Genomic DNA, 19,422 nt, shown 5'->3' on the forward strand with positions numbered 1-19,422 from the left:
GTAGGTGTTTCAGATACTGCATGATGCCTCCTGGCTGGTCCTCGTGTCTCAGGTGGGAGCAGCCACCTCTCACCCCTGTGACAGGAAGGAAAGGCAGAGGCTGGACAAGGTTCTCCAGACACTTCCAACTTCCCCAGCAGCCTCTTCACTGTAGTGTCTGTCTCTGGGATTTTCTCAGAACACTGCAGAAGCTGTATCACCAGCCAACCCAAACCATGATAATCTTTCCACAAAACCTCTCAGGCTTTGATCAGTATCTATTTAGTTAGTGGCCAACAGTCTTGATAAACCCATCCTACAGTCTAAAGAAGACCTGCTAGGATTGATCACCAACAGTTTACCCCAGTAAAATAATTTGCCAGCTGACAAAGTAAATTTACTAAAAATTTAATGTACTTGAATTACATGAAAGGCTTTCCCAGCTGTCACAGTACCAGAAAACAGAAAGGTTGTTGAGCATCAATAGAGCTGATTTAAAGGAGAGATGAATTGGAGCCATCTTTCCAAATTATTTCCCTGTGGAAAAGAACTCTTTTTTTGCACCATTGAAATTTTTAAAGGCGAAAATATTCTCAGTTAATGTGAGCCAAAGGTCCATCATTAACTAAAGGAAGAGGTTTTACCCTGTCTCTGCAGCAGGTGGTGGGGAGGAGGGATAGTGAGAGAGGGCAAGCATCTGAAATAATCTCAGCCTGCAAGATGCTTAGAAGCAAAATTAGTGCTCAGCAAAATTATTCTTCTTGTGGAAATAGCACTCTTTCCCCCATCCCAGCCTTTATATCCTGACTGAAGACATTTCAAATTTGTTTTTTCTTTTTCTTGGGAATGTATTTACAGTTTCAGACAGTTCTAAATCTGAATTTTCCAGTTTAGGAATGTAGAATTCACAGCAAACAGTTATAAATTGAATTAGTTTTAAGCAAAGATTCCTGCCAATCTCAAAGCAGAAGTACAATGTGTTGCATACAGGAAACACAGTTCAGAGTGCAGTTTACCTTGTTAAACCATTGATTAATATTTCCAAAATTTCCACATTAAGAACATATTGCAGTAATTCATCATTGAAGTTACAGAAAACTCTCTTTTTTAACTGTAGTCAGATCTAGAAATATATCTCTTCATAGAAACAGAAATGATATTGCTAGTTCCAACCTTTTTTTCCCTCATATGTTCCTGCAGTTTAAAACAGATTGCAGTTAAAATAAATCTGGGCTTGAAAGTTGGGTTTTATCTTTAATCGAATCTGTACTAGTTAAGACTCAGAAATGGAATGATCAAAGCCAGCAGTTTATTGTAAGTCTTTCTCTTTGACCTGCACCAAGCAGCCCTCTTTTCTGGAGTACAGGACCAGATCTCTCTGGCTGTGTGGTGAGTGCATATCTTTTTCAGCAGTTATCTTGCATGAAACAAGTGGCTTGGTCCTTTGCTCTGTGCAAAGAAATAATGCAATAAGGCAGTTTTATTCTCTGATGAATACATTAGAAAATAAAATACCAGTCTGCTTTCCTAAACTGTTACAATGCCTTTTCTGTTTTGTTTAGGAAAAATACAGGTTAAAAATAAGTAAACGAGGTAGATGAGGGAGTGGTGTTCTACCAATGGATGTGGGCAACTGGAGCCTGTGAGGCAGGACTTCACATTTTAAGTTTTTCCTAAATTCACTGAGCCCCTCTGCATTGCTTTTTGCTTAACTGAGCCTAACATTTTGAGCATCTGATTAAAACAAAGCAATGTTGAGCCTTGTTCTTCCTGGGAGATGAGAGATTTAGGCTAGCTGATTGAGATTCATGCTAGCTACTGAAGAGAAAAAAATCCAGCCCTTTCTTTATTGACTGACTGAAATATTTTGATTGCAGGGCTTTTTTTTTTTACCAGTTTCCTAACAGTGCATATAGTTGTGTTTCTTTCTCTGTACATTTTGTCTGGATATTGTCCTCATGTTGCAATTTTCATTTATGTAAACTGCTAGCATTTCCCAAGTGGGCCATCAGAATGGTTTCAAGTACTTGCAGTACTAAAAGCCTGAATATCTAACATTTGCACAATGCTGATACCTGAGTGCTTTCTGAATGTTTACACTGTGTGTGGAAAAGATGGAAAAAATTGTGATGGATTTTTCTAGAAGATGGTTGATGGCTGATGGCGTAAAGTTTTAAAGTAGTTACTGCTTTCATTTTAGGGTGAGCACTAAATGTGAGTGATGACTTTCTCACATGCATACAGATACCTTAAAGCCAAAGCACTTTATGATCATAGTCACACTGTGAACTAGTTAGGTCAGCAGTATCTTTCTGTATATTCATGGACTGTAAGGCTGGCAATGCCACCTGGCCATACAGCCCACTGGACTTCCCTGAGTTAATTCCCACGAGGAGCATACCTTCTGGAGATTGAGACTGAATTTACAGCTTTCCAGTGGCTGACATTTTGCCTAAGCCTTTGTAAATTATCCCAGTAGTCAATCACTATTTTTTAAAATAAATGTGCAGTGTACTCTTGGAACATTTAACTTCAAGCCCAGCTGTTGAACCTTGGCAAGAAAAACTGAAGAATCATTTCAGCTCACATTTCATGTACCTCTAAATGCTTTTCATGAGGATTTATATTTAGTCTTTTTATTTTATTTAGTCTATTTATATTTTTGCCACTCTTCAGTATGATTAATTGAAATGATGCATTTTACTCATCTTAAAAGTCCTTGTGTGATTAGCTAGGTAATATGAGTGATAGTAATGCTTTCGATGTCGGTGTTGGAAATCAGTCTAGATCATAATGAGATGTTTTATTACCACTTTCCAAAGAGGAATGAAAGCCCAGGTAAAGGAGGGGGAAAGAGCATGTGAACACCTACAGCTGTAAGCCACTGGTCAGAACAAGGTGGATGCTGCTGTGGGAAGGATGACTGAGAGAGGGCCAGCAACCTGCTGCTTGTTTTACATCTCACACAGTGCTCTCCTGTAAGGAGAACTTCTTTATTGGCATTTTAAGGATGGGTTTAGACAACTGAGCCAAAAGCCAGCACTTTTGGAAAACTGGCTGATTTGCCCTAATCAGGACCCATGATATAAGGTATTGTGCATGGAGTGCATAATTTTTAACATGTATTTTTCATGGGCTTTACTGAAGCACAGCCAGTATATTTGCATGTGGAAAAGGAAATACCCCCACTCTCTATCCTTCTAAAATCCAGTACCATGAAAAGCACTTCAGAACTTTGCTATTTGTGTGTTAGTTTTTCAGTTTGGAGGAAGGAATGATCTGGTTTTGGCACATCATGTGGCACTGCTTAGTTGCTTAATCCATTCTCTGTCATTATTTTCCCAGGCAAAAGATGTACTCAGCTGTCAAAGTCTTACAAAACTTTGCTGATGCTTATTCCAAAATACAGTGAAAATTTGTTTTTTCTGTCTTGTTCCAGTTGCCAAAGTGTGCAACCTTCATGCATTAAACTCTGCTGTCTTTCTGACATTAAGTCCTTGCCTAGCACCATGATTACAATTCTCTCAAGTTTACCTTTTGTATCTTTCCTTGATGATCAGGCCAATTCCCTTTAATTCATCTTCTGGAGTCTATTTGCCATGTAGAACCCTTCTCTGGAGATTTGAAATGATCACACATTCGTTAAAGAGTGTTGCAGCATGCTTTTCCTATTCAGAATAAATATAAATTTTATATTCACGTTTATTTCACAGACATGGTGGCAACACTGTTAAATTTGCTTACAAGATAGTTATACTGTGATTCTGTATCACAATTTGAAATTGAAATACAACAATATGCAAAGGTTTAGCATCTGCATGTACTTGTGAAGTTAGGCCATGCAAGCGATATGAAGGTTTGCAGCTTGAGAGTTTGTTTGTGCTTTAGGATGAGCTCACTTCGAATTAGCATCCTCCTGTAAGTATGGAGGAAGGCACAGAGCTCCTGGCTGCCTCCCCTCATCCTCAGTGTGCCTGGGCATGGCTCAGCCCTGCCTGCCTGGGGACAGCTCTGCAGAGATCTCCAAAATGTGTGGAAAGTGCAAATGTGTTTGCTTTATTTTGCTTCGCTGTCTAAAATTCACATCACATTAGAGTTCAGAGAAATCGTTCTGGGTTCTCTGAATGTCTGGGGAACAAATTTTACTGGTACAAAACATTGTTTCTGATAATATTTTCCTGCTGCAGCAGGTCATCCCCCTGTAAATCTGAATCTTTCATCCTAGCTCACAAACCCACTCACTGCTGTGCCTGAAAGCTTCTAAATTGTTTCTTGTTAGGTGAAAGAGCTATTGCATATTTCCTGAGCATCTGGCTTCATCCCTGAGGCTACTGCTTTTGGAGGAAATGGCTTAAACCTGACTTTTGTCACAGCCTCCACTCTATTTTTAATTGGATCCTTGCTATGTCTTGCTTTTGCAGCAGAAACGTGCACCAGCCTTCAGGCCCGCAGATGCGTGGCTTTCCCAAAAACATATAATTTCAAATCAGGAAAATTGGTAGAAAAAAGATGTTTCTGTGCTTTTTGTACTTATTATCACTCTGTAGCATTAAATGCAAGAAACTCAGTAATGATTGCAAACACATATTTCCTCTGGAAGCATCTGTATGTGCTGATAACATTTTTCATTTGTCTTCGCTGTGAGCTTTCTCAGAGTCCATCTTTACAGTGCAGCCTCTTTATAGACAGACATTTTCCAAACCAGGATCTTGTGCATTATGCAGGAGATAACAGCCCTGATAAATTAAAAAGGGTGTTGCTGAACTAGAAAATTGAACCCTACTGGTTTACTCATAGTCAGTTTCAAAGGTAAAAATCTAACTAATGAACAGCTACCTGCTTTAAACAAATGCTTGATATTCCATGACAGAATACGTGCCAGCACAGGATCTCATGGGTACTGGGTCAGATCTAGAGCATATTTGGGTCAGAATTCATGTCCAGTGCTGGTCACTACCGGCTGCTTTCAAATAAAGTGAGGGAATACTCTGGCAAACACACATGGAATATTTTTCTCCACAAATAGTTGATTCTTTCAGCTAAGATTGACTTTGTCTCCTTACTACAAGGCTTCACACACACCCAAACTTCTTGACAGCATTAGCTACTGCAGAATTGCTGATTTTCTCAGTAACAGACATTTTCAGGTCATCTTACCTTACTAAGATTTACTCTTTTGATGAAGTCTGTGCAGGAGATCCAGGCAGACCTACCCATGTGTTCTCTATGGTTCGAGAAGTTTCCTGTGGTCTTGATATTTAAGGACTACAAAATTGTCCCTCCTAGATCTCTTTTCTGTCTCTCTGTGCCAGATGTCAATCCATGACACTGCTTTGCTTTTAAGACCAGTTTTACTCTCACAAACTATATTAATTATGTGATTTCCCCCCTTTTCATATCATCTTTATACAAAGGTGATACAAAAATCTTATGCAAAAATCTGGTTAGAAGGAGTTAAGAGTGAAAATTTAAACTCCTCTTTATGAGATATTGTCATTAAGAATAATTTGAATTTGTAGTGTCACCAGGCTGTAGGAAGAACTAGAGCAACATGTATACAATGTTTGTCCTTGGTTTTGTTATCATTAGTGTTGTCATTCTAATAAAAGAAACCAGAAAAAAAAGAAATATGGGTCTAATGTCTTAAATTTTCATTCTGTATTTTACATTTTCACTGACATCTCTGTGATGAACATGCTATTTACTAAACTGACTCTTTTCAAAGCTTTCTTAAACAGCTCCCTCCCCATGTAAATGTGTGGGAGAGTTTTAGAGCTACATGATTGAAGCATTTTGAATGGACATACGCTTGCAAGACTGTGAGCAATTTTTCAGACTGCAATTTTAAATATCTATCTCCTAAACTACAAAATTGCAATGATGCTGTCTGACAATTTATGAAAGCTCATTCAAAATTTAAGAATTCTCATGTTTGTTTTGTTTTATTGGACAGAACACCAACCTAAGCTGCTTTCAGCTGCTTGCTCTGACTCCTGTGCTACCTCCCAAGTTGTGCCAGTCTGACTGCTTGCGTCATTAGGGGAAGAATAAAGGCTAGGATTAATTTCAGTTTAAAATAACCCTTTTTCCCCCCGATGCTGCTGAAAAAAAGCATTTGTCAAACTCCAGCCTAGAGGATTTCTATTGACCTGGTAAGAAAGGCAAGACTTAGTGTGTCTGTGCTGCCCAGCAAGCAAAGAGGAAGGTGGTGGTAAACATTGCCATGGGAGGACAAGTTCTTTTAGACACACTTTGTGCTGGAAAGAGAGACTTGGATTTGTGATCAATGGGGCTGCAGCTTGGTTCTCCCTGTGGCCACTGGGAGAGAACTTGTGTGCATTCCTCAAACTAAACCTGATTACATGCAGTGAAATACCTGCCACTTGTCATCCATTCCTCCAGACCCCAAGCAGCCATTCCTGAGGGAAGGTTCACCATTATTTGTGGGCATTTAATAATAACCCAGAAGCCCAGGTTTTGGGAATGGAGCCTTGAGAATGTTGTAGCCTTGCCAGTTCATTTGAAAATAAAATATGTGTATTTGACAGAGCATTGAGATGAGATCTGCTGTTCCCCCTGCCCTAAAGAGGCCCACAGACTTTTGGCAGGGGTGCCATGAAAGAGAAGATGAGAATGAAAACAACATTACTGAACTCGTTTATTTAAATGTCTACAGTGATTTAACAACACTGATGTAAACTGAAGCTCTGCCATAAAAGACCAAGGAGATTATTTACCAAACCCCTGCTGTGAGGATGGCATAAATATCTCAACAGTTTGCTTGTTTTAAACCACACTGAGGCAAGACCCTTAGTATTGCCACCCTGCTGGCTTGTAAATTCCAGATAAGTACATAAGAGAGTTAACTCTTTGTTTTTGTGTACTGTGGCAAAACCTAAATAGCAATGTAAAAATATTTGCTATTTTAAAAGCAACCATGTGTTCCTAATAATTTCTTAACATCATCTCTGTTTTGCAATCAGAATTTTGTGTTATGTATCTAGTCTATAAAATAGGTGCTGCTTTATGGACTGCCAACAGATTTTATGCTCTTACCATACTTAACACTTTTAATACACTGCTTATGTATTCTCACTGTCATATATTCTTGGTGTTCATACATAAAGAGCAAGTCACTGAAGCCATTAAACTATTGTCCAATGTCTAAATAATCTACTTGCTTATGAAAATGAATGCTAAAATAATTTCTTAACTTCAGAATAGCAAATATATTACAGGATAAAATAAAAAAATCTTTTTGCCTAGTATTGGTGACTACTAGGTCACCCATCTGAGAATATAGTAGTGATAGTGGAAGGTTCAAATATTGATATCTGACAAGTATTGCAAAAAAAGTCACACCCCTGCAATACAGGATGCAGAAAGTATGCTCAGGCTTCAAACTAACAGAGACAAAAAATGGAGCAGATATACCATTTTCAGGATTGAGATTTTCCATCCGCCTCTGGAAATGGAGTCGTGCAAAAAATTTTTTTTCAATGCAAGACCAAAAAATGCAACGTAATCTGATAAATGAACAATTGTACTTAATAACAAAATGGCTTTTTAGCAGACAGCTGTTTCATCAGACAATTTAGTCAGAGGCCAGATGGCCAAAGAGACACATGGTGGAAAGTAATTTCATGGGATGACTCCACAGACGGAAAAAGTCATAATTTGGATGTTTGAAATGTCAAAGACTCAATTAATGGTATTAGAATGCAATTCCTTGTGCAGTTTGCCTGTTGAAAGCTGTGCTCAAGCTTGTTGTCAGAGCCCCACTGCAAGGTGAAGCAGTGGACTCCTGGCTCATGTGGCTCATTGCCTCTCTGTCTCCCTTCCTGACAACTGGTTTTGTCTGCAATATCAGGCTGTGCCACTTACTGCTCCACACCAAGCCAATTTTTTTGCCTCTCCTCTGGCCCTGTGGAATGATAAGAAGAGGTAAGACCTAAAGCATAAGTAGATGGGGGATTTGGGGAGATGCAGGAGAGGTGAGGTTTACCGTTGCTTTACTGAAGTTGCACCTAAATTTAGACATGAGAACGACATCAGTTTTTATATCTATAAGAAAAGGCAGTTTCCAAAGATAGAAGTATTTAAAAAATAAATTTCAATATTTTCAAGTTTCAACTCAATTTTTTTCTATCAAAACCTAGATGACAGCATTATAAGTTACCACCTCTACAAGTTAAGTGTCTTTGGAATACTCTGCCTCCATCTTCTGACTGCTCAGGGGAATGCAGTGACTAGTTTGTATTCGGACTTCTTAACTCACAGAATCATAGAATGGCTTGAGTCAGAAGATAAAAGACCTTTTATCTTCACAGAATTTAGTAGATTTTCAAGACCAGGGCTTTGAATATTTGGGTGAGACTTTATTGAATTCAGGCATAGCCTTTGCTAGCTAATACTGACAAATGTTGCTTTCTACTGCTAATCATCTTTTCTTACAAATTTCTGAAAAAAACCTGGACTTTTCTTCCTTTTTAATATGTTTAACACAGCACTTGAATTTTTGATTAATGCAGAAGGTTTTTATGACACAATGTCAATTCATAGAGCATTGGTTTGTCATTGGTTTTCCACATACTTTTTTCTCACTTAGTGTCTGTGATTCCTTAATTTTTCTGGGTTTGACACCTGGTTACCAGTTAGCAAATTTACCTTCTTTCTTTCTCTCTTAACATAAAGCTCTTCATAAATAAGCTTTGACAAAAGCTAAATTGAGACCAACAGGCATGCATCCCACTTACTCCTTGTATTTTATTTTCAGACCCAGTGTTGCAACCAGATGTTGAGTGCTCTGTAATCAGCATAAATGACAACTGATTTTTGTTAATGCAGCAAGATAGGAAAATTCATTTATGCTGTCCAATATCATATTGTATGATGAATGTGTATCCACACAGCTAGAGTAGAAAGCAAATTACTCATTTATGTGATTGTTGATAGACAAAACAACATAATTTTTTTTCTAAATTTATTCACTGCAAATGAAAAAATATTCAAGGCAAGGTCATGCATAGAGCAACCTTTCAATCCATATTGGTCTCATCTGTCATGCTCATATCTAGCCCCTTCATTTCCCAGAACTGGAGCAGATTTAAGGGGGATTTCTCTGGGTCTTAAGTTCAATTCTCAGTCATGCAGGGAGGTGTGTGTGTGTGTGTAGAGAAGTCACTGGACACCAATGGGTGACAAAAATCTACTGATATGCTGAATTCATTGTCTTTTTTCCAAGTTTTCTGAGCCAATGCTTCACAGAGCAGTGGACCATAGGAAAAAGGCCAAATGATATCAAATGTGAGGATTAAGATGCCACAGGGAGGTAGAGTGCTCTCATTGTGGTACAGTACCACACCTAGCATCATTGACACCATCACAAAATGTGGCAAAATGGAGGGGTGCCAGAGCCATCTGCAAATTGCTCCTCAGTATTAATTGCCCAATTCCATGTGTCCCTACCAGGTCTTCTGGAGGATGGGAAATTGGCTCACACAGGTGTATCCACAGCATCAGCCACAGCTGGAATGCTGAACACTGAGAAGAGGAACTGTGGCTCTCAGTCTGCAAACCCCACAGTCCACGGCATGGGAACTACAACACAGAGACAGAATGGCTTCAGGACCACAGAGGTATGAGTGGAATTATGTTTCCTAATGCCCAGCAACTAGCTTCAACTAAGTTACTTTTGTGAAAGCCTTTCTCTTTGTATTGAAACTGTATTTAATGTCTTGAGATATGAGAAAATGGTGTCAGGCTGCATTACAGTCATGGCATGACTGAGCTGAGTGCCTCTGACAACGCTTCATGCCAGAATGGCCACAGAATGGATGTTTTATTTGCCAGTCAGAGTAACACACACATTTGCTACAGTAAAAAAGCCCTCACTCTCATTTCAACTCAGTCCAGCTGTGGCATGTATCGTGCAAACTATTTAGGTTAATTATCTGAAAAGGAACGTGTTTTCTCTTAATTGCTGTTCTGCTTAAAATATGTGCACTTTATGAACCTTGGTTCATTCAAGGCTGGACACGAAGTTTGGAAAAGTCAATGGGTGTATTTTCAATAACTTCAGTAGGCTTTGGATCAGATCCTCCCCCCTTTCCCCCCTCACTTATATGTTGTGTACATTGTATACATTGTAAGAACAAGGCTTTGGGGCTATCCCAAAGACCAGTCTTGTCCTGTCACAGTGCCTACCCACCTACCTGCCTCCTGCAGGCTTCCACTTGCTGCCCTGCTTGCATAGCAGCTGCTGAGCTGCTGCAGATTAAAGAAAGCCAAAATCTATGGCTGGTTTACTGCTTCATTGGTTTCTCATATGAGAAGGTGTTAGGTAAAAATTTGAGGAAGGGTGACTTCCTTGTTTTCTGGGTGATCTGCAAATGTAGCAGATCTTTACAAGGTCCTGGGCATTTCTCAGGGAATCTCAGTTTCTACTTTGAGAAGTTCTTGCCATGCTCTTGTTGCTGCTTCCCCTACTCTTTCAGGGGAGTCTCCTCTCGCTACAATATCATATAATTTCACATCTGGATAGAGTGAGACTGTAAAAGTTTGGCAATCACAGAATGTGTAATCATGGCTGAATATTTATATCTCAGTGGGAATCTGTCAAAGGTACATTACACTCCCTTCCGGGTGGTCATGAATTGAGCCTTGAGGCGTGCCCAGAGTGGAATCATAAACAGCATCTTTTACATCTAGTTTTGCCCTCCATGAATAGGATGCTCCCTGAATTTGCATTACCAGTTCCACAAAATGTGGCACAGCAGTAGTTAAAGGTGTCATATTGGCATTCAGTCTCCTGCAGACAACAGTGAGTGGCCACTGTCCCCTCAGTTTTTTCACCATTCTTCAAGGGATACAGTTGGTTTTCTTATCTGCACAATGCTGGCTAGACTGGCAGACCTTGTATGCAGAATTTTTACCTTTTCTTCCACTTTTTAACTTTATCTCCTTTTCTTTCTGCAATTGTTTGTGCAGCTGCTCAGTTTCCAAAGATACTAACAATTCAGTCGTTTTCCTGCTCTCTATTTCCTCTCTCAGATTTTTTTCACTCTTCTACGGTTTTTTCCTACCTAATTTCTCCAACAATTGTCTTTCCCTATGCTCTGCTGAAGCAAGGAGAATCTTAAAATTATCTTTCTCAGTTATATGCTTGGTTTTGGGTTTCCAATTTTACTTTTATTTCCCTCTCAAAAGCCAGTGATAACTTCAATACTCCATTTTCTGATTTCAAAGCAGCATGTTCTATATATGATATATTTGAGGGAAGAAGGACTCTCTGATTCCCTTTTGCATGTAAGATTAGTGAGCCTCCAATACTGTACAAATAGTTGCTTTTTCTTTCCAGAATTTTTGGGTTCATTCTTTGCCTTCCTGGGAAGGAGCACATTCATACTTCTGTTAGCTCTTTATCCATGACAATCCTGCTGGCTACACCAATTCTTCTGTCACATAAAAAATTAGGAAGGGGAAGGCCCCCCGCTTTGTTTCTGTGTTGTCTGCAGATGTAGCGGCGCAATCCCTGGTGCAAAACTGGCATGCATTGCACTGTAAGTCTGGGCAAATTCAGTGAGACTCCACATTCACAAATAGTGCAATTTCATGCCTGTTGTCAGAGGAAGGTCCACAAACTGAATTCATAAGCAATAGTATTCCTGTGGAATAAAGCTTACCTGACAGGTGTCCCCATGGGGGAGGAGAGAGTACAGTCTGTTATCCATCCCAGGACACAAAGGTGGAGTCTCCTCTGACCTCCCTGCCCTGTTAAGTCATATTTATATTGTTTTCTTTGAAGATGGAGAAAAGAAGTTTCAGTTAACATATTTTGTTTAAGTAGTGTTTAAAAACCACTGAAATGGAGTTTGAGTGACTTTATATACATGTGAAGATTGTACAGGTTTTACTTTGTTAGCATATCTGGGGCATGAAAAGGAATATGCATTTTCAAGTTCAAGCAAATTTCAGGTTTTGGTCACCATTTGTGTCATTCCTTCAGTTTAATTCCCGTTGGCTGCATTGTTTTAAACAGAGAATGACTGTAACACCTCTGTGCAATTCCATCCTTTGTTTCTTGCCTCCCTTAGACATGAAACAAGCTCCCCTGGTGTCCCTGCTCCTCAGGCATGTACAGTTTGTTTCTGCTGAATTACTGCCAATGTGGGCCTCCTCCTCACTGAGCTTTGTCTTTTGATATTTTTCCACTGAACGTGCCTCAGCACAGCACGTGGCAGAACTGCTACACCCACCCCATAAGAAGTTGTCCCATCTTGGGAGTCACATCCTTAAACCAAGGGGTCTGAGCAAATGAAAAAGGGAATTTGGATTGAACTTCACCTTGCATTTGCTAACACATCAGTACAAGTCTATTAATTTTATACCTCCATTGTATTATCATCTTTTGTATTGCTAAAGTAAAAAAGATATTCCCAGGTGACATAAAAGATACTGCTGTATCTTTTAATGAGATACTGCACCTCCAGGTGGACAGTGACATATTCCACATCAACAAGACATCTAGAGCCATGGCATGTCTATAAATGAAAAGCCCAGATGCTTGTCATAGCCACTAGCCCACAGAGACATTTTAATTGGTGAGGTTGGATATGGTCGAACAGAACTACATAATTATTAATCCAGTCTGAAAAAGACTTGGTCACAATTGATAATTGCAGTGTGTACCTGTCCCACTGTTCAAGAAAATTGTCTAATTTTATAACTGAATGGAAAATTACTTCTGTATTGCACTTAGTAGGAAGTAAGGGCAAATTCCACAACATATTAATAATGTGAGTGTTGACTGTACTGCTACTGCTCAGTGAAGTGTGGGTTCCTGCCCTGAGGCCCCATGACATTGGAGATATCCTCCTGCATTTTCTAGCTGAGGTACATTCAGTAATATGTATCTGTGCTGTTGCAGTTCAGTGGGAAGAAAACTTCTGATGATAACTAAAGCATTTACATTATTCTCCATCATCTACACTATAGATGTATTTACATGCATCTAGTGCAGGTGCATAAGAAAGGAAGTTGTCTACATGTCTTATAGTCAAAACAGAAATATATATGCCTAGAGAGAAAGTGTAGCATCTAATTTAGGCTCCAGCTCTGGTCTGCCATTCTGCATCTCTGTTTTTCCACTGTTTAGGGAGCCATAAGATGAACATATAACATGAACACCTTAACTTTAGAGTTGAAAAGGTGACTATCCCCTGCAGCTCAAAATGTACCCGTTTTATTTACCTGAACATTCACATCAACTAAAGTGTTTTTTTTTTATCTCGAGATGCTGTAGAATACAGTGCAATGCAGCACATGGTGCTCTTGGAAGACTTGGGTTGTGCCATCAGCCTGTGGGCTAGCAGGGGATAAGTCACATCACCTCTCTGTTTCCCACTTTCTCCTGCTCTAAAGCAGCCGTCTGCCTTATTCCTTGATACTTGGTTATGACAGGGTACAACTTGCGCTGTTGAAAGGGAAGAGGTTTGACACCGACTGTGTCTGGGAAACTTCAGTATCCTCTCATAAAGGTAATGTCAAAAGAGTTTAGAAATAAAATATTATGATGATGAAGAAGACGGCAATAAAGAAAGGAGTGCTAATACCAGTGAAGGTAACATGTTGGTCAGGCACCTCTCCCCCAAAAAAAGTGGTATCCAGATATGTCCCTGACTGACAATAATCTAGTTTGATTTTCATTGTAGTCTTTGGCAAGTACTTGCATGAACAGTAGTACTGGGGGTGCAGATAGCAAAGGAGCTGGTGTATTCAGGGCTGCAAGAAATGTGAAATAATACACAGCAACAAATTAACTCCAGGTGTTGCTCTGTGATACATAGGAACCTTCCACTTACATCAGTGTCTCAGCTTTATCAGACATTATTTTACCTGGCAGTCTTACCATGTAAATAATGCCTAATTTACCTGGCATTCATTACACTGACAAATAATCTCATGGAACACTGGCAATGCAATAATCAAACTCACCTAACTCAGCTGTGTGTCTCTATCAGCCCAGATCTGGGTACACTTTGTTAGACCTATCCAGTTTCCTGTGCATTATAGTGCATTGCTTATGGCAACAAGCAGACAGTCTGGGACATAGAAAAGTATAAATTTAAATTAGGAATGCACTTGCATGCCTCAGACAGACTGACTTTTTTGAATATTGAAAATATAATGATGAAGCTCTGAAAGACATATGTTGTGCTTGTATGCAGGCAGAAGTGTTACTTTAAAACTGTATTTTCACATCAGAAACATAAAATCAAGTACAGAAAATTCTGTCTCAGGCTAGTGATGCACTACTCACAACGACACCAAAAGAAACTGCTAATTTTCACTTCTGGATTGAAACCAGATTTATTTGCCCTGCTTTTATGGTACACACATGCAGAGATGATAATTATAGGTAAGGAGGTTGATCCAAAGCCTACTGACATCCACTTGCCTTTGCAGCAGGTGTAGAAGCTTGTGTCCATGCTGAATGAGGAAGCTGCTCTGCATCACAGTGCCATGTGAAGGATGCTGGAGACATTCTGTTTATTAAGTAGAACTGTTTTTGTAAATTAGGGGTTAATCATCAATGACTTTCTGTTGTCATCATGGAACTCACTGTACTGTTTAAAACTCTCACAGAGTAAATGGGACACACAGAAAATGTCCACACAAGAAGTCACCATTAATGCTACAAAAGGCATCAGACAAAGTGACAGAAGAAAAACAAAGAATTGTGCCAATTAATGAAGAAAATTGCAGGTGAGGATGGACTTAACAAAGCTTCACTGCACCTTAAATGTCAGTCACTGAAGATATGAAGATCTCTAGGTGTTCCACAATGAATACAGCAGGCAGCTGCTACTGAGTGCCTCCAGAAGCAAGTCTTGTGGAAACCAGCTGCAAGCACTACAGGGTCTTCAGAGTCATTTGTCTAAAGCAGTGGGACTACACAGACATACACAGAAATTAATGACATTTGTTTTCCACTAACTTCTATGTTATCCCTTGTGTCTGTCCTGTTCTGCATTGCTATTAAGATGAGGCTGGATAGTAAGAGGTACAACTCATCACAATTAAAACCAGGAAATGAACAAATGAATCTGCATTTTTAGTCATAAAGGGATTTTGAGTGTGTACATTCAAACCCACAGAGTTAATTTAAAGCACTCACATTTTTTAAAACGCAAACCCAGACACCTCAAGAAAGTGAGACTAAAGTCTAGTCTTCCACTAAACCTCTTTTCAACTGTATCTATAGGTTATATACAGTTAAGTCATACAGTAATATTTTAATATATTAAACTTTCAATTACCTAGTAGTTTATTGTTCATATTGACATAATTTTGGTCTCAAAAGTAGTAACTTTCATATTGAACAGCCTTACTTGAAGGTCCTAGTCTTAATTGGTAAGTAGAGTTATGGCTACTTGGTTGTTTTATAAATACCCCTTTGATTATGTTGAAACACAGACTGACTTGGAAAACAGTTGCCATTAACATGACATGAAAATAACCACCATTTTTAAAGCCATATTCTAATGTCAGTTCAAAAAATTAACTTCCTTTGATAAGATATAATTAATTCACTGTGAAGAATTTCTTTAATACATTGTGAGCATACTGTACCACATTATTCCACGATTATAATACATCTATATCTAAGAGTGATATAAATGTTCAGTATAGTAAAGTCTAGGAATTAATTCAACATATTACTTCTTAATATGGAAGTAATATTATATATTCTCTGTGAGTTTGCATGTTTATGAAGATGAAAGAGGTAAATTTATTTGCCTCCCCTATCAGACATATATATTTGGATGTATATTAGTATCCTCAAAGGGCCATTTAAAAAACTACTCAAAACAGGCAAACAAGTATAAATAGGATTCTGAACTGAACCCTGGTTTATTCTCTATTAGGATCATTTTAATAGCTTGCTGTTTAGGCGTGTGAGTTATTTTCCTTGTTGTACAAGAAGTCTATGCAATAGGAACAGTTTATTAATTACATCAACAAAAAGGCAAACTGAAATCCAGAGTTAGAGCTGGAATTTTACATACCATAGCATATTTTAAAAGGATTTACTGGCAGAGATAGTGCAGTATAGACTTGTATGATACAAGAAAGCTACAGAAAGTGAAATATTATCCTGATGTGTTTAAGGGTAAACAGGATTTTGAAGAAAGGCAAAAGAGAAGGTTTGTTGTGTAAGAAGTTTTTCCAGAGGCTGTGGCCTTGGGTGGATACCACATTAAAGTGAGTAGATGCAAGAACAAAGGAGTTCTGGTAGAGAGATTATTTATTAGCTAAGAAATTATTTAGTGATGATGTGCTGACCAGATGTGTCAGATGGCTTGGGTCACACCACAGAAGGAAGCCCATGAGCTGCATGGCACATGAAGCAGCCTGGCTCATGCCAGCAGCCATCAGGGAGGCAGCTCTTGACTCTTGTATTCCACACATGAGATGTGACAGGATGATTTGCAGGAGATGGCCTTGGTGCACAATTGTCTGGGCAACTGCACAGACCTTGCTCATGCTGACCACATCCCCCATCAGGGTGGCAGCTGCAGAATGGTGGATGCTGCCTGCCCTGGACTGCTCATGATAACGTTCCTGAGCTACTCCAAGATCCCTGAAACCTGCTTATATCCTGAAACTTAACTTTATAGCATTCAAAGATTGGATCCAACTTCTGTGGTAAAAGCCATGTTTAGTGACAAGCAATTTTATACACACTCCTCATCTAATACATTACTACTGTTCTTATTCATTAGGCAGTAACTGAAAATGTCCTAGGTGGTTTCTTAGCATTTGATGTGCAAATATCCAATCACCTTAATAAAAGTAAGAGCACGTTGTGGAGATGTGGATTTTGCCTCTGAACACAGGTTGGGATATACTTATGTTTATTTTCCTTCTACTAGAGATAACCACCGGTAGAAAATATCAATTTGTTTATAAAATAACATACCACTCTGTATAATTAGGGTGACAGAATCTAGTCTATACCACTTTAGACAATTTAAAGTCCTCATAATACATTCCCCTGCTGGTTTTAGTGGAAGAAGCAAGCCCAAAAAATCATCTGGACATTTTCACTCCAGGTAGGCTTTTTAGAAATGAGGAGTCCTGTTTACAGGGTCTGTTCTTTGAGCATCATCTTTCAAATACAAGTGGCTCAAAGACATCAAATAAAATAACCACGTTAAAAGACATGGACTTTCAGATAAAGGACCTGTGGGCATCTCTGTCTTACATGCCAGGATTTTTGAAACGCAATTTTCCCCAAAAAGACATTGTTTCTACATAATTTGTTTGCTGTCCCTTGACTGCACATGAAGATTTCTACAAGTACACTGAAAAAACACACTTTCTGCTGGAATGATTTGCCAACAGATGGTGAGTTCTTATTTTTATCTAAGTTCAGGTTTTAAACAGAAAGGAACTTTGTCATGTTTCCACAATTTCAACACAATATATACATAGGATTTTCCTGTATATCTTGATATATCTTCTTCCACTATGTGAGAAATGGAATCATTCAAAAGAAAGAGGATATTGTCTGAAGAAGAGAGAGGATTTACAGTTACCAATTCATCATGAGGCAAATTAATCTTCTCAAAGACTCAGTAGAGCTTTACCTTGCACTATTCCTTCACCTTCTCCCTTATGATTCCTTAATGTATTTCATCATTTCAGCATCACTGTAGGACATCGACTGGAAGACACACAATTTTACTGTGTGACTGAAATGATTTTGTACTGACATATATAAGAACTATAGTTATTGTGTAAGCAATATATCAGTACTGTGTTAAACATGCATTCTTGTTAGTTAAATGACTGAGATTTCATAAAAACCAGGACACAGGTATTTTTTATCTTCCTAGTACATTCATATACATAGATATTTATTTGTGCATGTCTCTGCATGTGTTTGTTGTAATGTCTTTAGCGTGTACTTCTGCAGTTCAGGCACATTTTTTTTGAGAACTGTTCATTTCTGTTTGTAATTCTGATACCCAAAATATTTTAATGTTTGAACTGAAATCTGTTTTACAAGCCTTATGAAAATAATGAGCTATATAATTTGTGCACAGAAATTGTATTTGAATAAGCAGGCTTAGTTTTATTTACAAATACATTTAAATTCAAACTAGACTAATGGGGACATTTTTGTACTTTCTGCAAATTAATGAAGATCAACCTTAAATTTGAAAATGAAAATAAAGAAAATTTTTAAGTGTCAGTTTATTACTCCATGTATTTCACATTTCAGTGTTCGTGGTTGGGTTAGCTTTTAAAGCTGAGATCAAAGAGTGCAAAGGTATAATGAATGGTTCCCACATCTGCTATTCATGGAATCAGAATATTTCTGCATCTGACGTCCTCAGGTTGTGGCTCATGGACTGTTTGGTCATATGAAAGAAGGTAAAATATATATATTCCCATAAGAAATCAGTGTATTTGCCAAAGAGGGATTATGAAGTCAAAATACAGTTGTACCTCTGTAATTATAAATGGGAGAGTTTGTGGTTGCTGTCATGCTAAAGTGGAAGACACTGGGAATCTGAGACACTTTATCTAGTAAGATGCCATGAGGCAACTATGAGGCTACTAGAATACAGAGGTAAAAAAAAGCTCTTATTTCTGTCTGAACTGGAGAGCACAGGATGGAAAAGTAGCTGTTGTGTTGTTTGACCTCTGCCATAGAAATAAACTCATAACTTTTACAGATGACACTTCTTACTTTTTCCAAAACTGCATGAAATTTTCATATTTTTCCTTACTACAAAAAAGGCTCTAGCTGAAATATCATCCCCATCCTAATTGTCTGTGCCCTGGGTGTTGCCTGACAAGTAGCTTGCTCTCTTTGATTCCTGGCCAGGATGCTGACACACAACTGGTTTGTTTCCTGTGGAAAAGGAAGAATAGTATCAAAGGAATGGCTTTCAGATATGCCAGAAAAGGAAAAGGATTTAGGGACACAAGGAAGTCATAGTCCAGCAGTCAGGCGTGTAACAGCCCATGGGAGCCCTACAAACAGGATGCTTCAAAATCTGAGATCAGACAGTACCTTGCAAGTGGAGCCTTTGTTGGTTCAAGAAGTGACTGGGGGGGGGTAGGGGATGTCTTGTTGCAAGTGAAGCCCCCAAGGTTTAAATTTAATGGACTCTATTCCACTTGTGCCTCTGGGGAATGTGTGCTGAGATGGCATTTCTAAAATCAAGGCTTAGGAGGTGCTACATGAGCTACAATAAAGTCTACACAGTGTGTTCACAGTACTCTTCCTTTCATAGTGAGGCAAGTATTTTGAAGAACTCAATACACAGCAGTGTTTCAAAACTAAACCTTCATTGTCCTCAGGCCAAGTATCCCTCATTGCATCAGTGCCTTCTCAGGTGCCTCCTGTCCAGATTGGCTCAGTGA

The 19,422-nt window shown here is 38.7% G+C and overlaps 1 protein-coding gene across 1 annotated transcript in view; it reads left to right on the forward strand.

Moving 5' to 3' along the window:
• The window catches only part of BAALC (BAALC binder of MAP3K1 and KLF4), a 28,903-nt gene extending 14,173 nt beyond the window's left edge, over nt 1-14,730 (forward strand). The window contains exons 2-3 of the mRNA XM_062503331.1: nt 9,451-9,617; nt 14,626-14,730. Of these exons, the coding sequence (XP_062359315.1) occupies nt 9,451-9,617; nt 14,626-14,730 (272 nt within the window). The remainder of the gene's footprint in view (nt 1-9,450; nt 9,618-14,625) is intronic.
• Nucleotides 14,731-19,422: the final 4,692 nt, after the last annotated feature.

This window comes from Cinclus cinclus, chromosome 1 (assembly GCF_963662255.1).
Source record: "Cinclus cinclus chromosome 1, bCinCin1.1, whole genome shotgun sequence".
Lineage (NCBI taxonomy): Eukaryota > Metazoa > Chordata > Aves > Passeriformes > Cinclidae > Cinclus > Cinclus cinclus.